The sequence below is a fragment of the Atheta coriaria genome, unplaced genomic scaffold (assembly GCF_025399875.1).
Source record: "Atheta coriaria isolate IRGN ID8LTWV9N9 unplaced genomic scaffold, Caltech_Dcor_3.1 hic_scaffold_8_pilon, whole genome shotgun sequence".
Lineage (NCBI taxonomy): Eukaryota > Metazoa > Arthropoda > Insecta > Coleoptera > Staphylinidae > Dalotia > Dalotia coriaria.
In genome coordinates this window covers 465000-483470 of record NW_027045450.1, presented here as the reverse complement: position 1 = coordinate 483470, position 18471 = coordinate 465000, and the positions used below count along the sequence as shown (strand labels likewise).

General features: G+C 41.1%; 2 protein-coding genes across 3 annotated transcripts in view; both read left to right on the top strand.

Annotated features, from left to right (window-relative positions):
- The window catches only part of klar (klarsicht), a 76193-nt gene extending 66442 nt beyond the window's left edge, over positions 1 to 9751 (top strand). For both annotated transcript variants that reach the window (XM_065309107.1, XM_065309108.1), the window contains exons 10-19: positions 60 to 825; positions 890 to 1113; positions 1184 to 1310; positions 1374 to 1688; positions 1755 to 1860; positions 2989 to 3170; positions 5027 to 5181; positions 5686 to 5890; positions 6778 to 7052; positions 7866 to 9751. In XM_065309107.1, the coding sequence (XP_065165179.1) occupies positions 60 to 825; positions 890 to 1113; positions 1184 to 1310; positions 1374 to 1688; positions 1755 to 1860; positions 2989 to 3170; positions 5027 to 5181; positions 5686 to 5890; positions 6778 to 7052; positions 7866 to 8091 (2581 nt within the window). In that variant the 3' untranslated portion in view covers positions 8092 to 9751. The remainder of the gene's footprint in view (positions 1 to 59; positions 826 to 889; positions 1114 to 1183; positions 1311 to 1373; positions 1689 to 1754; positions 1861 to 2988; positions 3171 to 5026; positions 5182 to 5685; positions 5891 to 6777; positions 7053 to 7865) is intronic.
- A 7872-nt stretch (positions 9752 to 17623) lies between these two features.
- Positions 17624 to 18471, top strand: part of trh (PAS domain-containing protein trachealess) — a 44009-nt gene continuing 43161 nt past the window's right edge. The window contains 1 exon segment of the mRNA XM_065309563.1: positions 17624 to 18060. Coding sequence (XP_065165635.1) covers positions 17966 to 18060 — 95 coding nt within the window. The 5' untranslated portion in view covers positions 17624 to 17965.

Below are 18471 nucleotides of genomic sequence, written 5' to 3'. Positions count from 1 at the left end.
AGATTATATCTATGACCCTACGTAATCTAATAAATTTTAACGCAAAATGTGTCTTCCAGAATCAAAAGCGCACGTAATTCAGGCACATACTACTTTAAACACATTGATACCGACTCCGACATGGAGAAACTCGACCATTTGCAAAACATTTCGCTTGATAACGACCAATACGCCGAACAGACTTCAGACGTCTCCGAAGAGGAGTGGACTTACACCACAATGACCAATAAACTGTCAGAAGACGATTCTGTACGTAACAATAACAAACTAGTCGACATCCGCCAAATTGTGCAGGAAGTCGAAGAACTTGTAAGTCCTCTGAATAGGCCTGCTACGGATAAGACGTCGATGAAAATGATGCGGATTAAACAATGGCTGGAGATCGACAAGTCGGAGGGACAGCAGGAAGACAGCTGTGATGCGAGCAGCGAGGACGATGCCAGTAGTACCGAAAGCTCCGAAGAACAGAATGAATCTATCGCGACGTATCGCGCACAGGCGTCACTCAATGCATCTTCGATTGATCTTGGCCATGCCGCATCCGCGATGTCTACTCCTAAGGTGGTATTGAGGCAAAAGTACGGTGTGCGGGGAATGAAGGATAAAAGGCCGAATTCTGTCTCGTGCATCACGCAGTTGTCTCAACAGAATGTAATGGAGCATGATGGTCAGACTGGATATTCCATTTCTGAATCCGCGTTGCACCAATTGCCTTTGGGAGGGAATCATTCTTCTTCGACTGTTGATGACAGCAGTGCGATGATTAACGACGAAACCAATTCGCCTATGAGGAGGAAGAGGTTTAAGTCCAAAAAGAAGAATAATGTAAGTCGTTTTACTTAATTTTAAAGTAATTTATATAACATTTTGGTGTTTCTTCTGATTTTAGATCAGGAAGTTTGAAATGTCCACCCCTTACAACGGTTCCTTCTGTCGTGAGCGAACTGGTACCCTAGTAAAGTCTGGTTCGTTCTCAGGACGATTGGCTTGCAAGCAAACGACATCTGATAGGCACACGGCGAGTGATCCTTCATCACATCCCATTGGTCACGGTGGGTTTGAAACCTCGACGACGAGCGGTGCTGATAGTGATGATGATAAACGCATACGAAGGTAAGTTGCATATTAAGATGCGAATTGGCCAGTGCTGATTTTCTACGGTTTTCTTGTGTTTTCCGTCCAGAGTGCCGTTATTTAAAGTCGGCAGCGTTGTGCGGCCTCTGCGGGACATCCGTGATGAGAGTCCGGGTCAGTTTACCAATGAAGAGCCGTTGAGTTCGTTGTGCGAAGATGCTTGGGATAATTACCAGGTAAAACATTTAATTGCTTTGATTTTATTGATTTGATTATGATGTTTTTTTTCGGCTTTGCAGGAAAAATATTCGTCCGAAGCTTATAGTGAAGCTCATGATTCGGATGCTGCGCGGCGGTTGTTGGACTTTGGCGAAGATTATCGCAACTTTTTGGGTAGTCAATCTGACTGGTCGGCGCAGTCCAGCCAGTTCGAGTTTTCACCTCAATTTCCTCGCAAGGCATACATCCCAATGAGCGGCATTGATTCGGATAGTGAAGCCAGCAGTCTTCGACAGCTTCTGAAGGATTCTAGGAGTCAACTGGCCTATACTGAAAACATGTTTGAACAACAGCGAGAATTGGGACGTAATCAGTTCCTGGTTAACAACGACATGGTAAGAATAGTCGAAAACTTTATAAAAGAATAATTTTTTGCTAATTTTTTCTTTTTATTTTTCCAGGTGGAATTGAATGCGACATGTGACCGTCACATCAGCTGCCTGTCGCCGGTGGAAAAGTCCCCCGAGGAATATACGCTTTCCACCACGGATCGACGCGAGTTTTCAGGTAGGAGTTTGCTGCCTAAAGTATTTACCGATTTCTGGAGTATGCTCCTTGAGTTTTTGTACGACAAAGGCTGCTGTTTCTTTCGATATTGCCTTCGTAAAGTCGGCCTCGAGAAACGTTTCATTTCGAAAATTCATTGAGAGTATACTCACCCAGTAAAACATAAAAAAAGAACCAGTGCGTTGTGATGATTTGAATATAGTTCGGTTGCTAGTGTTTGAAAATCGCTTTTCGATGGGCTGTGATTCGTATCGATTACAATTTTACGTAAAACAAAGACTATACAACAAGACAACACAGTGCCTAACAATATTTTAAGTTACCTAGATTTTACTATAATACGAATTCAGTGTTGTGAGTTAAAACTGAAAAAGAGTAGAATTGCTTTTCAGTTTTATTTTGATTTTTTTGATAAGACTAATTCTAGTATTAGGTTTCTTGATCTTGAATTTTTTTTGTTGTTGTTTATTTTGGGGGAGGAAATGTTGGAACTCTATGTTGAACGAAGTAGTACATGTTTTATTTAGTTCTGGAATGAATGTAACAACGCCATTGTTCAATATTTATTTTATTTTATGATTTTTTTATAAGTTTATTATTTCTGACTGCATAATTAATGTAACAGCATGAATATGATTTGCATTAAAATGCTTGATGCTTTGTAAATTCGGGCTTCCAGTTATTTTTGCCTTTGTTCCAAATTCCGTTCCTGTTGTGGTCGATATATCGGTGTTGATCAGTGGCAATTGTTGATACATTAGAATGTGCAAGTGTGAGTTTGGTGAGTATACAAGTTCAATTTGCGAAACAAAGCGACTCGCCATTTTTCTCATGTTTAATTTGAACAGAACCAAAAAAAACGTTCATTGCTTTAGTAGCTTTGGGCTTTAATATAGCATAGAGAAGTACAACAAAACAATCTGAAAGAAAGTTAATGAATAAAACTTCATCCTTAATTGTCTCCTGCTTTTACTAACAACGTGGTGACTTTGGTGGCTTTAACGGAAACTTTAAATATGTAAACAAGTAAAAACTAAACTGCGGTTGGTGGTTCTTGGTGCGTGCAAATGGTGCAGGAATCGTATGAGAGTAGTTGCTAGGATGTACTAATATTTGTCTCCGTTGCAGATCTCATCTCAAGGTGGCAAAGCTTGAAGAGCCGCATCAGCACAATGCAGGAGTATCGCAATCTACAAAATGAAATTCTTCAAGTCAAGCGCACATTACTCGCCGTGCAAATACCAAATAGCATCGAGAGCGTCACAGTCAACACGTTGGAAGATCTTAGTAGAGATATTGATTTCTACAACGTAAGTGTTTACCTTTTAATTTATTTATTTAATTCCTTATATATCATACATTTGAATTGGAGTACAGATTTCGTTTTGTTGATGGCAACGAAACCTGTAATTTGTTGGCGGAATGTAGCTTTCGTTACTTTCCGTTAGGTGACGCGGAGGATTGGTACTTTCGCTAATTCTGCCTAGATGTCGCACTGTGTTCAGTTTTCAAAATATTTTCTCATTTCGTTCTGATATTTAAATTTTGGGGAAATGAAATTTAGCATATTAAAAAAAGGGAAATTTGTGGTCAATCCTAAACTAGCGTTCACTATTCAAAAGATTCGTTCATAATAATTATTCACACTTTTCATTGTTTTTCCGTGGTACAATCCACAATTCGGCGAATATCCAGATCAGTTGGTTGTAATGTAATGTCGGAAAAGTAACGATTTTTTGCGCATCGCGTAAAATATAAAAAAGAAAACGAAAGAAACGCCTGGCGGCGGCGGCGTGTGCGATATTTTCCGAGTTGGAAACGACGATAAAAGCGTACCCGTGTCGAGCTGCCGCGCAGCTCTCGGGCCGGGTACGTGACCAGACTCCCGAAGTCGCCATCAGCGCGCGCCGGGACGCGCCAACCACGTCCAAGTCTTAATCTTGGGCCGGAGCGCGAGCACTGGGTGCAAATATTTTCCCGGCCGACGGTGGCAATCGATATCGATTCGCCGCTGCTTCAATAAAAAAAACAAGAACGGAAATAACACTACCTGGAAGAAAGCTTCTTTAGTATAGATAGTTTTACAGTAGTCGTACTGTCGAAAATATTCGAATAGATTTTCAATTGTTGAGTTTCTGTTGATGCTGCTGATGTGTACTCTCTGGCGAGAGTGTACGTGTTCATGCGCTCCGAAGGGGGTGCGTTTGTCATTGGTATGCTGGATGGCTGTGCCCACCGTGCAGACACGCGTGTACACGTGCGAGCGTAACACGTAGCTCCTAATTCGATTTGCAATCAACAGCCAATCAATCGATTTGAATTTTTTTGCATTTTTCACTGAATCACTCGCGACTTGCAATGCACATTGCATTATTTTACTTTGTGTACATTGGTGAAAAACGCAAATTACATTAATTATTTTTGTTTGTACTTAATGTGTGTCCTTTGTCGCTACTGCGAGGATTCAGCAGCATCTTCATGTTGGTTTTTTGCGGGTCGGCGGTACACACGTAACGTTTACGTGCGTGTACCGAGCGTTGTACATTTTATAGTAGCGCAAAAAAAAACGGCGCGTCTCGTGCAAGTCGTCCTGGTCCCTGTCCGTAGTCCATCGCCGGCCGGCAGTAAACTTGAGTAATTTATACATATACGGTCATCAATGTCGTCCGGCGACGATATACGACTCCTCGCGTCTTCGCATGCGACCGTCATGGGAGGGTCGCGCTCCTTTGGGAACATCTCGATTACTTCGTGTCCAAAACGCCTCACATTGCTCAAACTCATGCTGGGTCGCAAGGACATGCAAGTTCTTTCTCCACTTTATTTTTTTTTTTCTGCACCAAAAACTTCCGATCTAATTTTGATAATGGTTGCTTTTGAATATGGGTAATTAATGATCAATATGTCTACAAAATCGATAGCGATGTTTTGACACGCTGCGTTCAGTAAACATGCTAAGATATTTATCTTGGTTTGATTGATACGCGCGCAATGATGATTCGAGTTGACGTGCACTGTAACATTTAAGTTAATCATTTAAGCGGCGGGCAGTCTTGTCGATAAATGATTTTCGTGCGCCGGCACATCGGGCTCAAAGCCGGTGTGTTTGACTGCTGTAATTCGTACCTCTGCTGAGCATGCCTTGACCATGTTCTTTTTTTCGCAGGCCGAGCTCGCCAACATCGAGGAGCACAAAAAGAAGCTGCTTAAAGTGAACGTGGCCGTTAACCACTTTACGACCGAGCATGCCGACTACGCCGCTTCCTCGCTCAAAGCCGACGTGTCGGAGCTCTATCGCATATGCTACGAAATCAAGAATAGGTGAGTGCCCTCTTCGATTATGTTTGATCATTTCATCGCGCCGCGATTTGGAATGTTTCCTGTGCCGGTAAATTTAATGTTGACAAACCTCCGGGTTGTTTGTAATGCGACATTTTGAATGCGCGTCAGAACTCACAACGCAAATATAAAACATTGTTGTATTTTTGAATATTTAATCAACTAATAGAAAACATTCCAAATCATTTCTACGATATAAACGGTTTGTTGTCCAAAATGTAATTTTTTTGATTTAAATATTTTTCTACCACTGCTGTGTTTTATGCATCCGTGCATGTTCATAATAAAATATAAAATAATTTGGAATCACACCACGTTGCGCTATGTGGGTGCAGCTGTCGTCGAATACTTTTATTATTCGACTGTTTTGAATACAAATCATGTGTTAATACATAATCATGAATGTGGTTTTCATGTGAAAATGTTTCCTCCTGACCACCGTTCCGTTGATTTAAACTAACGTTGTTTATAAATTCTGTTTTGTAGTGCATCTGATCGAGTGACGCGGCTGAACGTCCTGCTGCAAAACTGGCAGATGCTCGAAACACGCCTAGACCAACTTCGGGGAGATCTGCGCGACGATGAGCAGAGTTTGGGTGCCTTGGACATTGCCTTACAGGGTGGTCAGTTCAACAATCAAATGGTAACTTCGGCAAGGGTTGCTAAATTGCTATCTGAAGCGAAATCGGATGTAAGTTTTGAACATTTTTCTTCTTGAGTTTTTGTTTTCCATTTTGTTGGTGGTTGATTGATTTTCCTATTGTCTATGAAACGCGTTTCCCATCGTACTGCGAACGTTCCGAGCAGTTTCGGGGTCGTTTCTGCTCCGGGAGCAGCAAGCGCGTATGTTCCCGATCGTTAATAGCCGACCGTGCTTGGGTTTTCTGGTCACGTCCCGAGACACGAACGTTCTACGGGTTCCACGGAATCAACGTAAAAATACAAATTTAATATCGCATCACACGCTGCAACACCGTTGCTGGCTACCAACGCCATTGTGGAATCGTAGGTGGTGCCGGATCGCACAGATTACGACAAATAGAAACAAAAGCGGAAGAAGTTATTATTGGATTAAGCGCTAAATTTTTCAGCCACGTGTGCTGCGGCACACCACAATTTGCCGAGTATGTAAATTTTTAATTGGAATCGTACTGGTTTCAGCGTGCAATTCAGTTTGCACTTTACTTGTATGTATGTGGGTGTTTTTTTTCCTGGATTCGAATGGAATTTATTCTTCGTTGATTCGTTCACAACTCGCAATGTGGCGTAATATGAAATTCGGCATTATTTCGGCTCTGGTACAAAGGATTGAGCGCGGGAGTGAAGCTCGCGTCGGCTTCCTGCTAGCAGACATTTCGCCTCGTCAAGAACCTGCTTTGTATGCAGCGCGTCGCTTTTCATTACTACGGGCGCGCATCATTCCGAAGTGCCGGGAAAGAGTCGATACATATAGTTTGCACTCCAACTCTCAAACTCCTATAGCCTCCAACTCCCTTCCTGCTTCCCCTTTAGGACTTTGCAACATTCTATCTTTATTGAACTCTGTTTTTGACGTTTCCGGTGCCTTTTCCTTTGCAGGGCTGCACATTTTCGGAGATCCTCACCGAGGGCTCCTTCTCAGACAGCGGCATCTCCGACGAGGGCTCCGAGCACGATGTGGGTGAGCGTGAGCGGCGCTTGACGGCAATCCGTCGCCTGGTGCGACAACTGGAAGTGGTAATGGCGCCGGACAGCGATGCCAGGGTGCGAATGCGAGAACGTCTGGCGGCGGCGGAGGAAGAACTCCGCACGCTGCAACATAAGTGTCGATCCATTATAGTACGGACAGCGGTCTCTACAACCACACCTCTAAGGTAAGCACCAAAAAAACTTCGGAAACATTTGCAGGACATTATCGGACATTACAAAACATTAAGGAGCGTATTGGAAGCGTCTAGACTACTTCTCGCGAACGTTTTTGGCATCAGCCGCAGCCGAACGATGAAAACTATTAAATTAATTCAGTTGCTCAGTTTTTGTTGTTGCCTCCAAAGTGTTGTTACAAGTTTTGATGTGTTTCGATATGGCGTTCACCATTTGCGTCTTCGTCATTTGCAACTTTGTCCCGCGACTTAACAGTCACGAGGCTGTAAAAGGTGCGCATTAAAAGTTACACCATATTTTACACCTCGCGCTCGTGTTTGCTTTTTTTTTTTGTAACACTATTTTCTGAGAATGTGCGAGAGCAGGAACGAGTGATCGAGCAATTCTTGTGTCCGGTGTAGCAGATGAGAGAAGCGTGTTCGACAAGAAAAATGAAGCGCGCGTTTAGACTAATTTATTAAACGCAACACCCGCTGCGTTCATTTGATTAATCGATGCCGCGAAACTACGCGCAGCGAACTGCCATGTGCTACTATTAATTATTGCAGGCGTAGACAGTGTATCAAAACTTATTGGCCATTGGAATAATAGTAAATAATACTTCAAAATCGTAATTTTACCTGAAAAAATTTATATTTTTGATTGTCGGTGATGTGCAGTTAACATTACATTTTCATTATAATGACTTTCCTCGAAGTGCACTTCCCATAAATGTTTAAACCTCAGCACTCCCGAATGTTTGTAATGGTCGACCAAGGAGGACTAAAAGAATTAACGCGTGATTTGCTTCCCCTCTGTTGCAGCGATTCGGTGGTTGTGGCCGGTACTGGTGGCGACCCGGACGACTCGCCGCGCCCGTCTTCGTGGTTCAAACGCGTGATGCGTGCCTCAACCTCCTTCCAGATAGCCCTGCTGGCGCTACTTTTCCTCGCCTGCTGGCTGGAGCCTCATTGTTGCGACAACATGAACAATCTCAACCTATCGCTCAGTCCCCAACTTCACTACGTGCGAGGGCCACCGCCGATCTAAGCAGGCGCCCTATCAAGTGAAACATTAGTAGGTTTAGAATATACAATTAGCATTTTTTACATATTTTAAATGAAGTACGAGTGCGATTACTAGTTACTTCTATTTTAATTTTATACGAAGATATTTACTTTACTTACAAACAAACCAGGTTCCTTACGTGGCTATTTTATATTTAAATTAATATGTTTTAAACATATTTTATCGGGAGCGGTAAGTAACGCTCAGATTTAGTAACAGAGAGGCCATCAAAACGAAATATTTAACGATAGAAAACATTTTTAATGAAATTGCGTCGACAATTTTTAAATGTACATACATTTTACGATGATAGTATACACCGGGTGTAAATCAAAAGTGATTCTATTGGAATGTAACATTTCAAGCGTCAGAAAATCAAAATTTTAGTATGATTGATTTAATTTTTTGTTTGATATATAATTTGGTGCACTTTTTATTTATGCTCGGCTAATGAGATGCATTTTTACGATTAGATTTCAAATATTTTCGAAGCGAGTCATTGCGCATCACACACACGGAACAAGAATAATATATGTTGCTAAGCTTCTTGTGAATTGTGTATATTGATACAGTTGTAACATGTTGTTATAGTAGGCGAATGAAAAGTATTGTTTTAAGTACGTTTATGACAAACTAACCATAGAAGTAAACTTATCTTAAATTAAGAGAGTAAACGTTTACCCCTCGCGATTAGCATGAAAGATAGTATAGATGATGAAGGAGTATTTATTACGCATTATTTCTGTTAAAGTTTTATGTGAATTTAATGCATGCCACCCACCTTCGATTGCAACCTTGAAGTTTAAGCATTAGTCGATACCTTGCATGCAGTATATTATATATATTTTTGTTATGATTATGTTGGCATATTTTATTGTAATTTCCAATTTACATTCAAGTTGTTTTATATGTTGTCAGCTTCCCTTTAATGTATTTGAGGGAAGAGAATGTGTTCATTAACGTTTAGTTTTTTTTCTATATTTTAATTTCAAAATGTCGATTACGACAACAAATGAGCGGAAATTCGTGTACTTGAATTATGCACGCGTTAAATGTGCCTTTATGCGAACAGTTTTCTACTTTAAATAAGAGAGTACACGTTTTTTGATACTACAAATGATTATATTGCGCATTATTGCAACGCAATCTGCGTGCGTTTTCGTATGATACGGAAAGATTGCATTAGACGTCGAAGAAATAGAGTTATAAGAAGTAATGTAATGCCGAATATCTTGTGAGGTTTGATTTCAATTGTCTTAACTTAATATTTAACGTTTGCATGTTTACTTAATCTAAAGAATGTTCAGAGCCAGTTTTACGTTTTTGCATGCCTTAAGGTAGTATAGGCGTATTTTACTTGAATGACTAATTATGTTAACATTAATAGTTGAGAAGGTGGAAACTGTACATTTATTTTACATTTTGTGAAAATGAAAATTTTCCATCTTCTCTGCTGAACAATGTGAAAACGTTTAGATTATTTCATTAATACGAAGTTTCTTTCGACAGGTACGTTCATCTATCATGTACATGTATACATTGTTTGTAATGTTCTCTTTTTTATCTAGGAATGTAACAGAACATCTTTGTAAGAATGCCACGAGGCATATTTTATTTAAATAAAATATATTATTTAAAATCATCTTAATATTTTTTTATTTGCAACCCATAAATTTAACTTATATTATTAACACATTATTAAGTTTACATATTCTATATACATTTAAGGCTCCACATAACTTAAAGGAAACGCTTATTCATTTCAATATAAGGCTTCGTGGTATGACAGTAGATAAGACGGATCAGGGACACAGCATATTTGGATCTATGTCGATGGTGGTGTAGGTTCTCCCGCGCACCGTAGTTTTGACACGCTAAACATAACTTAAAGGAAACGCTTATTCATTTCTACATAAGGCTTCGTGGTATGACAGTTGATAAGACATATTTGGATCCATGTGGCTCCCGCGCACCGTAGTTTTCTAACTCTAAACATATAAGACCCCTACATATACCAATTGATAAGACAGCCAGGTGGCTCAGAAATATACAGTATGTGCTGGCATGCAAAGAATTCTCGGTTCGAATCCTAGCCTCAATCCGAGTTTTACTTAAAAATAAAATAATTTCTAGTTGTGTGGGTTACTCATCCACCATAATCAGAAATGAACCGGAGCTTGAAAGAAAGGAGGATATGGAAAGATGAGGAGTAGGAGGAAGCAGAGAAGGTGAAAAAGGAGAAGAGAACGTTTTTAATTTTTTGGCGGCGTATCGTTCTATGAAACAGTTTAAGCTGCTTCGAGTGCATCCATTGCTCCCGGCCCGACCTCCGGCTACGCTGCCACTACGCCTCAGCCAGGATACTCAACCACCTCAACAATTTTTATGGTGGGGCATCATCCCTGAGAGAGGGAACTCCTTATAAGGACTAGTAAAATATTGCGATGTTGTAAGGCGGCACTTGAAATATTTTTCAAATTCTTGCCTGACCCTGAAACAACAGAAGGGGTACACAAAGCACGAGTCATAAACTGTTGTAACATTTCTTTATTTAAACGATATATAATTTCCAACAAGTAAAATATTTATTAAACACATGCCGCCATTTTCAAGCAAGTCCTACAACTTGCAGAACCACTCATGCACTCATAGAACATAACAAAGGAAATAATAAATTACTTCAAGCTTTGACTGAATGGAAAGGAAAATTGATATACAGGGTGATATAAATAGGTAACTACTATTTAAAAAAATAAAGGGGAAGCAAGAAAACGCCAAAATGATATAACGGGAAAATTATATACCTACAGGGTGTTACAGAAAGAAAACACTTACAAATAAAAGAAGGAAACACAGGAAAACCTACACCCTGCCATATTTTGATTTTTCATTGTTATTCGGGGAAACTAATATACAGGGTGATACATTACAAAATAACAATTTAAAAAAGGAAATGCATAGTTCTTGCATTCTTTTATACCGGTTGTTTCAAAATAAAAACAACTAATATTTACACTTTTTTCGTTTGATATTACAGGGAACTTATCGACAAGGTTACAAACAGAGAATGATTTCACCAAAAAGTAAATCTAAAGTCCAAACAAAACACTCGACTAGGTCAAATGTCGAGTGTTTTTCAAATGATATCCTGGGTAATAATTAATATGGCAGAAAGAAAAGAAGGTAATAGTGTGGCGACAACCTCATACGTCAGTCGAAGCACCAAACCCGAAAAGGACGAACGAAATTCACATTTCACAAACATTTCACTATTAATACTAATACTAATACTTAATACAGTTTAAGAAGATGCCCTCAGGGCGAAACATGTCAACTCAAATATATAAATGTAAATCCAAAAATCACTTATAACTTTTAATAAATAAATATTTTTCAACTATACAAAACTGGATTACGTATTCAACATTGAAAGTAATAAAAAAATGAAGTAATAATACTAATCGATAGAACAACGCACACTTCAATTGTCAAGTGAAGACGTGAAGTTGGCGACAAGAAATATGAGGCAATCACTACTAACTTACCAGTATATCGAAAACACATGAGTAAAACCATACACTGTAACGAAAACAAGAACATGGCCATGATAAGAAATGACTTTCGATATTAAGAAATTAAAATGCTATAAAAGTATGCACTAATTGGCGATAAATCCTAATTCTAATTTGGCAATTGTGCTCGCGGACTTTAAATTAAGATGAAACGTTACTTTTAGTAATTCTTTAGGTACCATAATAATTATTGGAGTAACATAAGCTGGAGATGACCACCACAAACGCGCGCGAAAGATGTCTTAAATGATGAAATGTCTTTTATTTAATTCGCGTTTAGAACAACACTCCGCGCATGATAAATCATTAATACAATGCTAAACAAATATTATGCAATGTGCCGATTTTAAATGTAGAGAAACGTGGTCAGCACGAGATCGCGGCGTGTCAACTAACGAAAAAACGATAAGAACTGGACCGTATGCAGTGACGGACAGCGTGCGAGCGCTGCACTGTAGGGGTTGTGAATATCAAGGCTGCGATATTACAATACGAATATTACTGAATACAATATACAAAACTACAAACACTAAATAAACACATCATAATAGGAACATATAAAACATAGAAACCCAAAATACGATACTCGTGGAATGGAACAATAATGTTGGCATATTTCCTGATTTACGCAGCTGAATTATAAGAACATAAAACACGATTTTCTTCGCTTTCCTTTAAAATTTTGCACATGCAGCTTCCTATCAGCCAATAACGTCGTTTGAAACATGCTATCTGCATTTTAATGACATTGTACTGCACATTATAAGAATCGCAATGATAATTTTATAGTAAAACGTGAAGTGTGACTGTAATTGCGTTATTTTTGTGTTCGTCGACGATTACACTTGCAATCATCACAACCGCCACTCTTGGGCTCGCGCTCTCCGGTCCACCTGGCCGTTCTTCAATGCTGCGAGCGGACACAGCGCGTCGATGAGAGATGAATCGGACGCACATCTACCTTGTCATTATTCGATATTACGACACCCACTCGCGCGCACCGCACGGCATTCTTCTAATAATTGATTATTGTTGTTACCTCGTTTCTTCGCTAATGATATGCTTCTTTGTACGAATCGCGCCAGCGACATGCAAGCACCACGAGACCAACGCCAGTCAGAATTCAGTCAAACCGTCAGAGAGCTCGAAATGATATTCCAAGCTTTCATAATTTAGCAAAATTGAACATATACCTACACACTCACACATAAAGAAATATATTATGTATGTGGTTATTCGCATCAAAAATAATCCTGGTGTTAGAAATCGTCGATGTAATCATCGACAATTTGCCGAATGGATTATGCGTGATAATGACAAGTAAGAAATAGAAATTCGAACCCGTCGAGAAACTCGTTACGAAACAAGGGTAGTATGTAAGCAATTTTGTTTTGATTTCACGCCGCGGCAGAAAATGCCTCCGATTAAGTTCGGTTTGGTTTGGTTTAGTGTCGGGCTGACGCGCGACTCTCGCGAGAGCAATTCAATCAATGCGTCTAATTCGACGTGACGCGTTTTTATCCTCCCCGGATCGTTATAATAGTTTCCTAGCCGATCGGGATTCGAATTCGATAGGCATCTCGCGATGCCATGGCGGCGGCGTGCGCCGCTGTTCCGAGTAAAAGTGTAAAACAGCGCGCGCGCGATGTGTGCCCGCCATTATTTATGTGCGTCAACGACGCGACCGCAATAGACAAGACTGGATAATCGCATTTCTCGCAGGTAATACGTTACCCGAGTTAATTTGACGCTTGACTGGAATCGGCCGTTGTTTTACGCTTTTTTTCTCTTGCTTCTTCTTCGTCTTCTTCATGCTGATGGACCATCGACATCATCCGACGATCCAACGGTCTCGGAAGATGCGAGTTTGGACTCTTTTTTTACCTTCTCATTGCGGAGTGAATGCTCGAGCCTCGGTGTTCTCCAAGTTGGAAGCTGTGGTGGATCATCGATCGATACAGAAACTTCAATTAAAACCAGTTTGGATGTTTTGTCTGCTGTCGATCAACATCAAGTAGAATCTACTCGTCTGGCCGCAGTAACGAAAATCGGCACTTCGTTTAGTCTTCACTTTGAAATTCATCAACGGAAAGAAAATCCGAGAATTCTCGACATTTACATCTTCCATGTATTGTCACGCCGACGACAAAACGGTGCTTCGAAGCTCTTCGAACTTTAGAGCCTACGACTAGGAAGCATAATGCTACTGGTTGGATGTGCTGGATGCGTTGGGAGCATCCGGCGGGCGGCGAGGCACGTAGGAAGGTAGTTAGCATGCCGGTCGGGACGCCGGTACGCCACCGGCCTGCGGAATACGCGGACGAGCGCCGCATGTTAAACTTTCCTTCGGTGACTGACGACGAACGCGCGCGCCGGACTGTTTCCCTTCGCGACAGCGGCCGATACACAGCAGCAACGAAACAGAGCCGGTGTAGAAGACCAGCAACGAGAGCAAACCGCGTGCGGGCAAGGGTTGCGGTCGGCCGCGACCGACCCGTCGACCACTCTCCCGGTCGAAGCAATCGGTCTGCCACAGCCGCAGTTGCCGCCGCCACGCACGTACCACACGTCCAGCACGCAGTCTAGGTCAGAATAAAAAGGATGCGGAATGATTTTAGTGTAAGAATCCAGGCCAACGAAAATCAATTTTTTGATACTTCTATAAGGAAACACCAAGATGTTGTAAAACCCTTGCACGTTTCGATACTATCACAGAAAAATCTAAACACAAGGTAAACAGATTGTCATCAAGTGGTCCTCAAAATGCATTAGATATTAAATTAAAACAATTTCAACAACTTGAAGAAGAAGTCCTATCGATTTACAACATAATTACGAATTGGGAACACATCCATAGATATATTTCCAAATTCAAATCAAGAAATTGGAAGTTCGAAGTTAGTTCCAATTCGGTTCTTAGGCCGATCAAAACTTCGATTCGTAGAAAGTTTGGTGCTTGAGCACTGGGGCTGGTACTTTGCATTGGGACGTGACGCGGCGCAAACGCGCTTCCAACAGTAGTCGACTGCGTCGATCGAATTTTAATCGCATTTCTTACTGATTCGGCACGACAATGGCGTCGTAATTGCCGCCGGTCGCGCTCTCTAATTGCGACAGTTCGCATTGCACACATGTTGACCCTCCAATTCCCTCCGAACGCAGTATCCTCAACCACATCCAAACCCATTTATGCCATAATTCACAAGCGGTGCCGCTGAGTTCTTTATCAAACTCCAAAACCCAAAATAACATTAAACAAGCAGACTTTAATTTATCTCCGATCTTGTTTTTTGGCTTGTTAACTTGTTAAGCTTCTATTATCCGCCTACTGAAACCAAATTTCGGTAAAACTAGTGAGGAATAAAAAAACGAAGCTTAATTCCATCTTTCTTTTCTTTTCGCTGTAAAACGAACACGTCGTTAACAATGCAAGCGTAGAGATGGACAATGATGAGTCCACCAGGTAACGTTTTCGGTCTTATTTAGGACCCAAGCTAACAAAGTTGTGACCGTTGAAACGACGCATGTTTATGAATTAGGGGAGACTGGGTACGGTTGTGACAATTTGTGTTTGATTACCAATAATTTTGTTAATTTACCAGTTAGATCGTAGAAAAGTAACTTTTATGGTAATTTGTACATTTATCTATACAAGAATACTAAAATGTTGGCCCTAAATACGACGTATAACTAATAAGATAAATTTAAAAAAAAAAGTCAAATTGTCACAACCGGCCACACACCAAGGACGGTTGTGACAGTGGTTGGGTGCGGTTGTGACATGCAAAAACATACACTAAAATGGCCATTCTCTTGGCAAAAATCTAGTGCATTAATATGAATGTGAGAGGAATGATATTCCAGCAATAGAAAAACTTGATGTGTTAGAGAAGCATTCGAGAATTTCTTAAAATGTTCGAGAAATGTTAAGAATGACACATCCTGCATCTAATCTGAAGGATTTACAGTTCCAATTGATCCCACCGGTCCATCTCTAACAAAATGATCATGATAACGTACTCACGGGAATACAAAAAAGCAAAAAAACTGCAAAAAAGCATCTAGAAGCAAAAAAGAACAACTATAGTAATGTTACAACCGTACCCACAAAATTTGTCACAACCGTACCCGAACCTCTTTTTCGAAAACAAAAATTCGCCATGACTTTGTCGAATAATCTACGTAAAAAGCAAATGCTTATAAATAACTACCAATGTTCAATTTAAAAGAAACAAAAAACAGAAGTAATCTATCTGTATACAAACAACAATAATTATTAAGTGAAGCCGTACAAAAATATTTACTTTTGACTGTCAAAAAGCAATGTGGGCTCCTAGTTACGTTAACGTCGCGCAATGACTGATGCAATACTAGGGAAAGCGTTCAAATTTGCACCCCGCTTCTTTATCCTCTTGCACCCTCCCCCGTATGACGTATAGTTTCGTTATTATGACGACTGTCACTACCGTACCCTGGCACAACCGTACCCAGTCTCCCCTACCTACGACCGCATCATGTTTTTTTGTTTTGCCTTTTTCCTGCAATACCTGCGAGACCTGCAAGAATCATATAGCACTGGTGACTTCTCACGGAAGGCATCTTCAAAGCTCCGGCCCGAAGACGACAGGAAACGCCTTATCTTGATCAACCAACCAGAGGCAGGAGAGAAGCATGGCTCGTAAAGAATACGAACGTGCTACCAGCAAACAGGCGAAAGATTCATTCACTTTTCCAAAATATGAATCGACCAACAGCAACAACACAACAACCAGAAACAATCATTGAGAAGCACAACTCAACAATTCTTCCAAGTTACAATGTGAAAGAAGAAAAAGGATAGCAGGTGCGTGTGTGTACGTGTCCTGATTTTTTATGAGCGTGAAGACGTTGAGGAACTTTGTACTTTGTACCTTTTGTTCATCTTCATTCTGTTTTTTGATCACATGATCACGATATACGATAGAGTCATGTGAAGTACGGCGATTACAAAGTATGAACACATAGATAGTGGCGATAACGATAATTACCTCTTCTACGGCAGCAAAGCAAGCACTCAATTACCGAAGCAATTAATGCGTTCAGGCGCGATAAAATTTCTAAACGGCCTTAATTCGTCACGATCCGATCTGATATTCACGCCATTTAGCCGGCAGAGTGTGTTAAGTCGCCGGCGTCAATGTGGGGAATGCTAAAATTAAATTCATATTTAAATTGAGTAGACGCGTAGATATTTCAGCACTAGTGTTTATTAAACGCAATAAATCAGCTTAGTGTTTGGTGCAATTTATGGCTTGCATAATGTGGAACTTTATTTTAGAGGAAAAAATTCAAAATTTTAGTGATATGAAATGATAAATCAAATTTGATGACGCAATGCACTCGCATTAGAAACCAATTTGCGGGCATTCGAGTTTAGGGGAGCTGTGAAATGACCACACTACAAGGGTGAGGGTGAAACAAGCATAATTTAATGTGTCGTATCAGATTTCATACTTGTTTCAAAATTTTGACGACCCTTCTGACCACGATATAATTTTATTGTGGGCTATTAGTGGTTCTAATGGCTTTTGTAATATTTTTAATTAAAAATAGGTAGGATATATTCGAAAAATTGTAAAATTAACGTTTGAGGGGTGTGTTAATTAGAGTGAGTGTGAAATGTCGTGTCCAGACAACAACTGTTGCGTCACAATCGAGAAAAGGACACGAAAGGTTGAGAGGACGAAAGTCGGCAGAACGCCGCGAAGAACGCGCGCGCGACGCGCAAGCAAATAAGGCGCACACGTCGAGTGGGAGGCCGGAGGCGCCGGGGCGCCGCCCGCGCGGGCGTCACGTGACGCGCCCCCCGCGTTCCGGCCCCGCCCCGCCCCCGGCAAACGCGCGCGCTCTTGCGCTGCCCAACTCTTTCGCGAAGGCATCAGCCCATTCAGCGTTTACCTCGGTCGTGCGCGCGATCAATGGCCGAGTGTCCGTTCCGCTCTTCGCACGTGTGATATACACACATCTCGAAAACTCTCCAAAAATATTTTTTATACACCTAACTTTAAAATATTGCCAAAGTTAAAATGAGTGCAGTGTAATTTAAATTTAAACAAAAATAATATCGGACATTAGTGTTGTCCTGTCGGTGGCAGGGGGTGGTTTTGTGTTTAGTTATTTGAAAAGTGTTTGATAAGAGCCTCGCGCTGGAGCATCCGGGCGGGTTCGCCTCCTCGCCGTGGGCGGCCGTCCTGGGCCATCATCACACCGCAGCGGCTGCAGCGGCGGCGGCCGCCGCCGGCACCATGATGCAAACAGGCGACCACCATGGATACGGCGCTCCGCATCACCCCGGCGGACCCATGGACCTTCACATGCCGCAAGCATTTCCCTACTACCGGTAAGATAAGATAAGAGATAAACTCACTAAATAATCATCCCTTGGAATTATCCTCGGAAAGGATGAGCCACTTGTTGCTCATTTGCATAAGGTAGAAAACTCACATTTGAAACACTCAGCCACACCGCAATTTTAATGAGAATAAATAAAGATATTTGATGTACTCGTAAAACTAATTGAAATCACACTCGGATGCTGATGTTCGTCGTCATGATGCCTATGCTGTTAGCGCCGCAGGGGCGCTTGACACCCCGGCGTGCGTTCGTGCGCTGTGGCTAATTTTCGAGCGGCTTCTTGTCACCGCGGGACTCCTTGACTAATTCTCCACACGACGCGACAATTATTCACGCACAGGTGAATGAATTATAATTCTCGCGGGCGCGACACTCAATTTTACCATCATTTTACCCG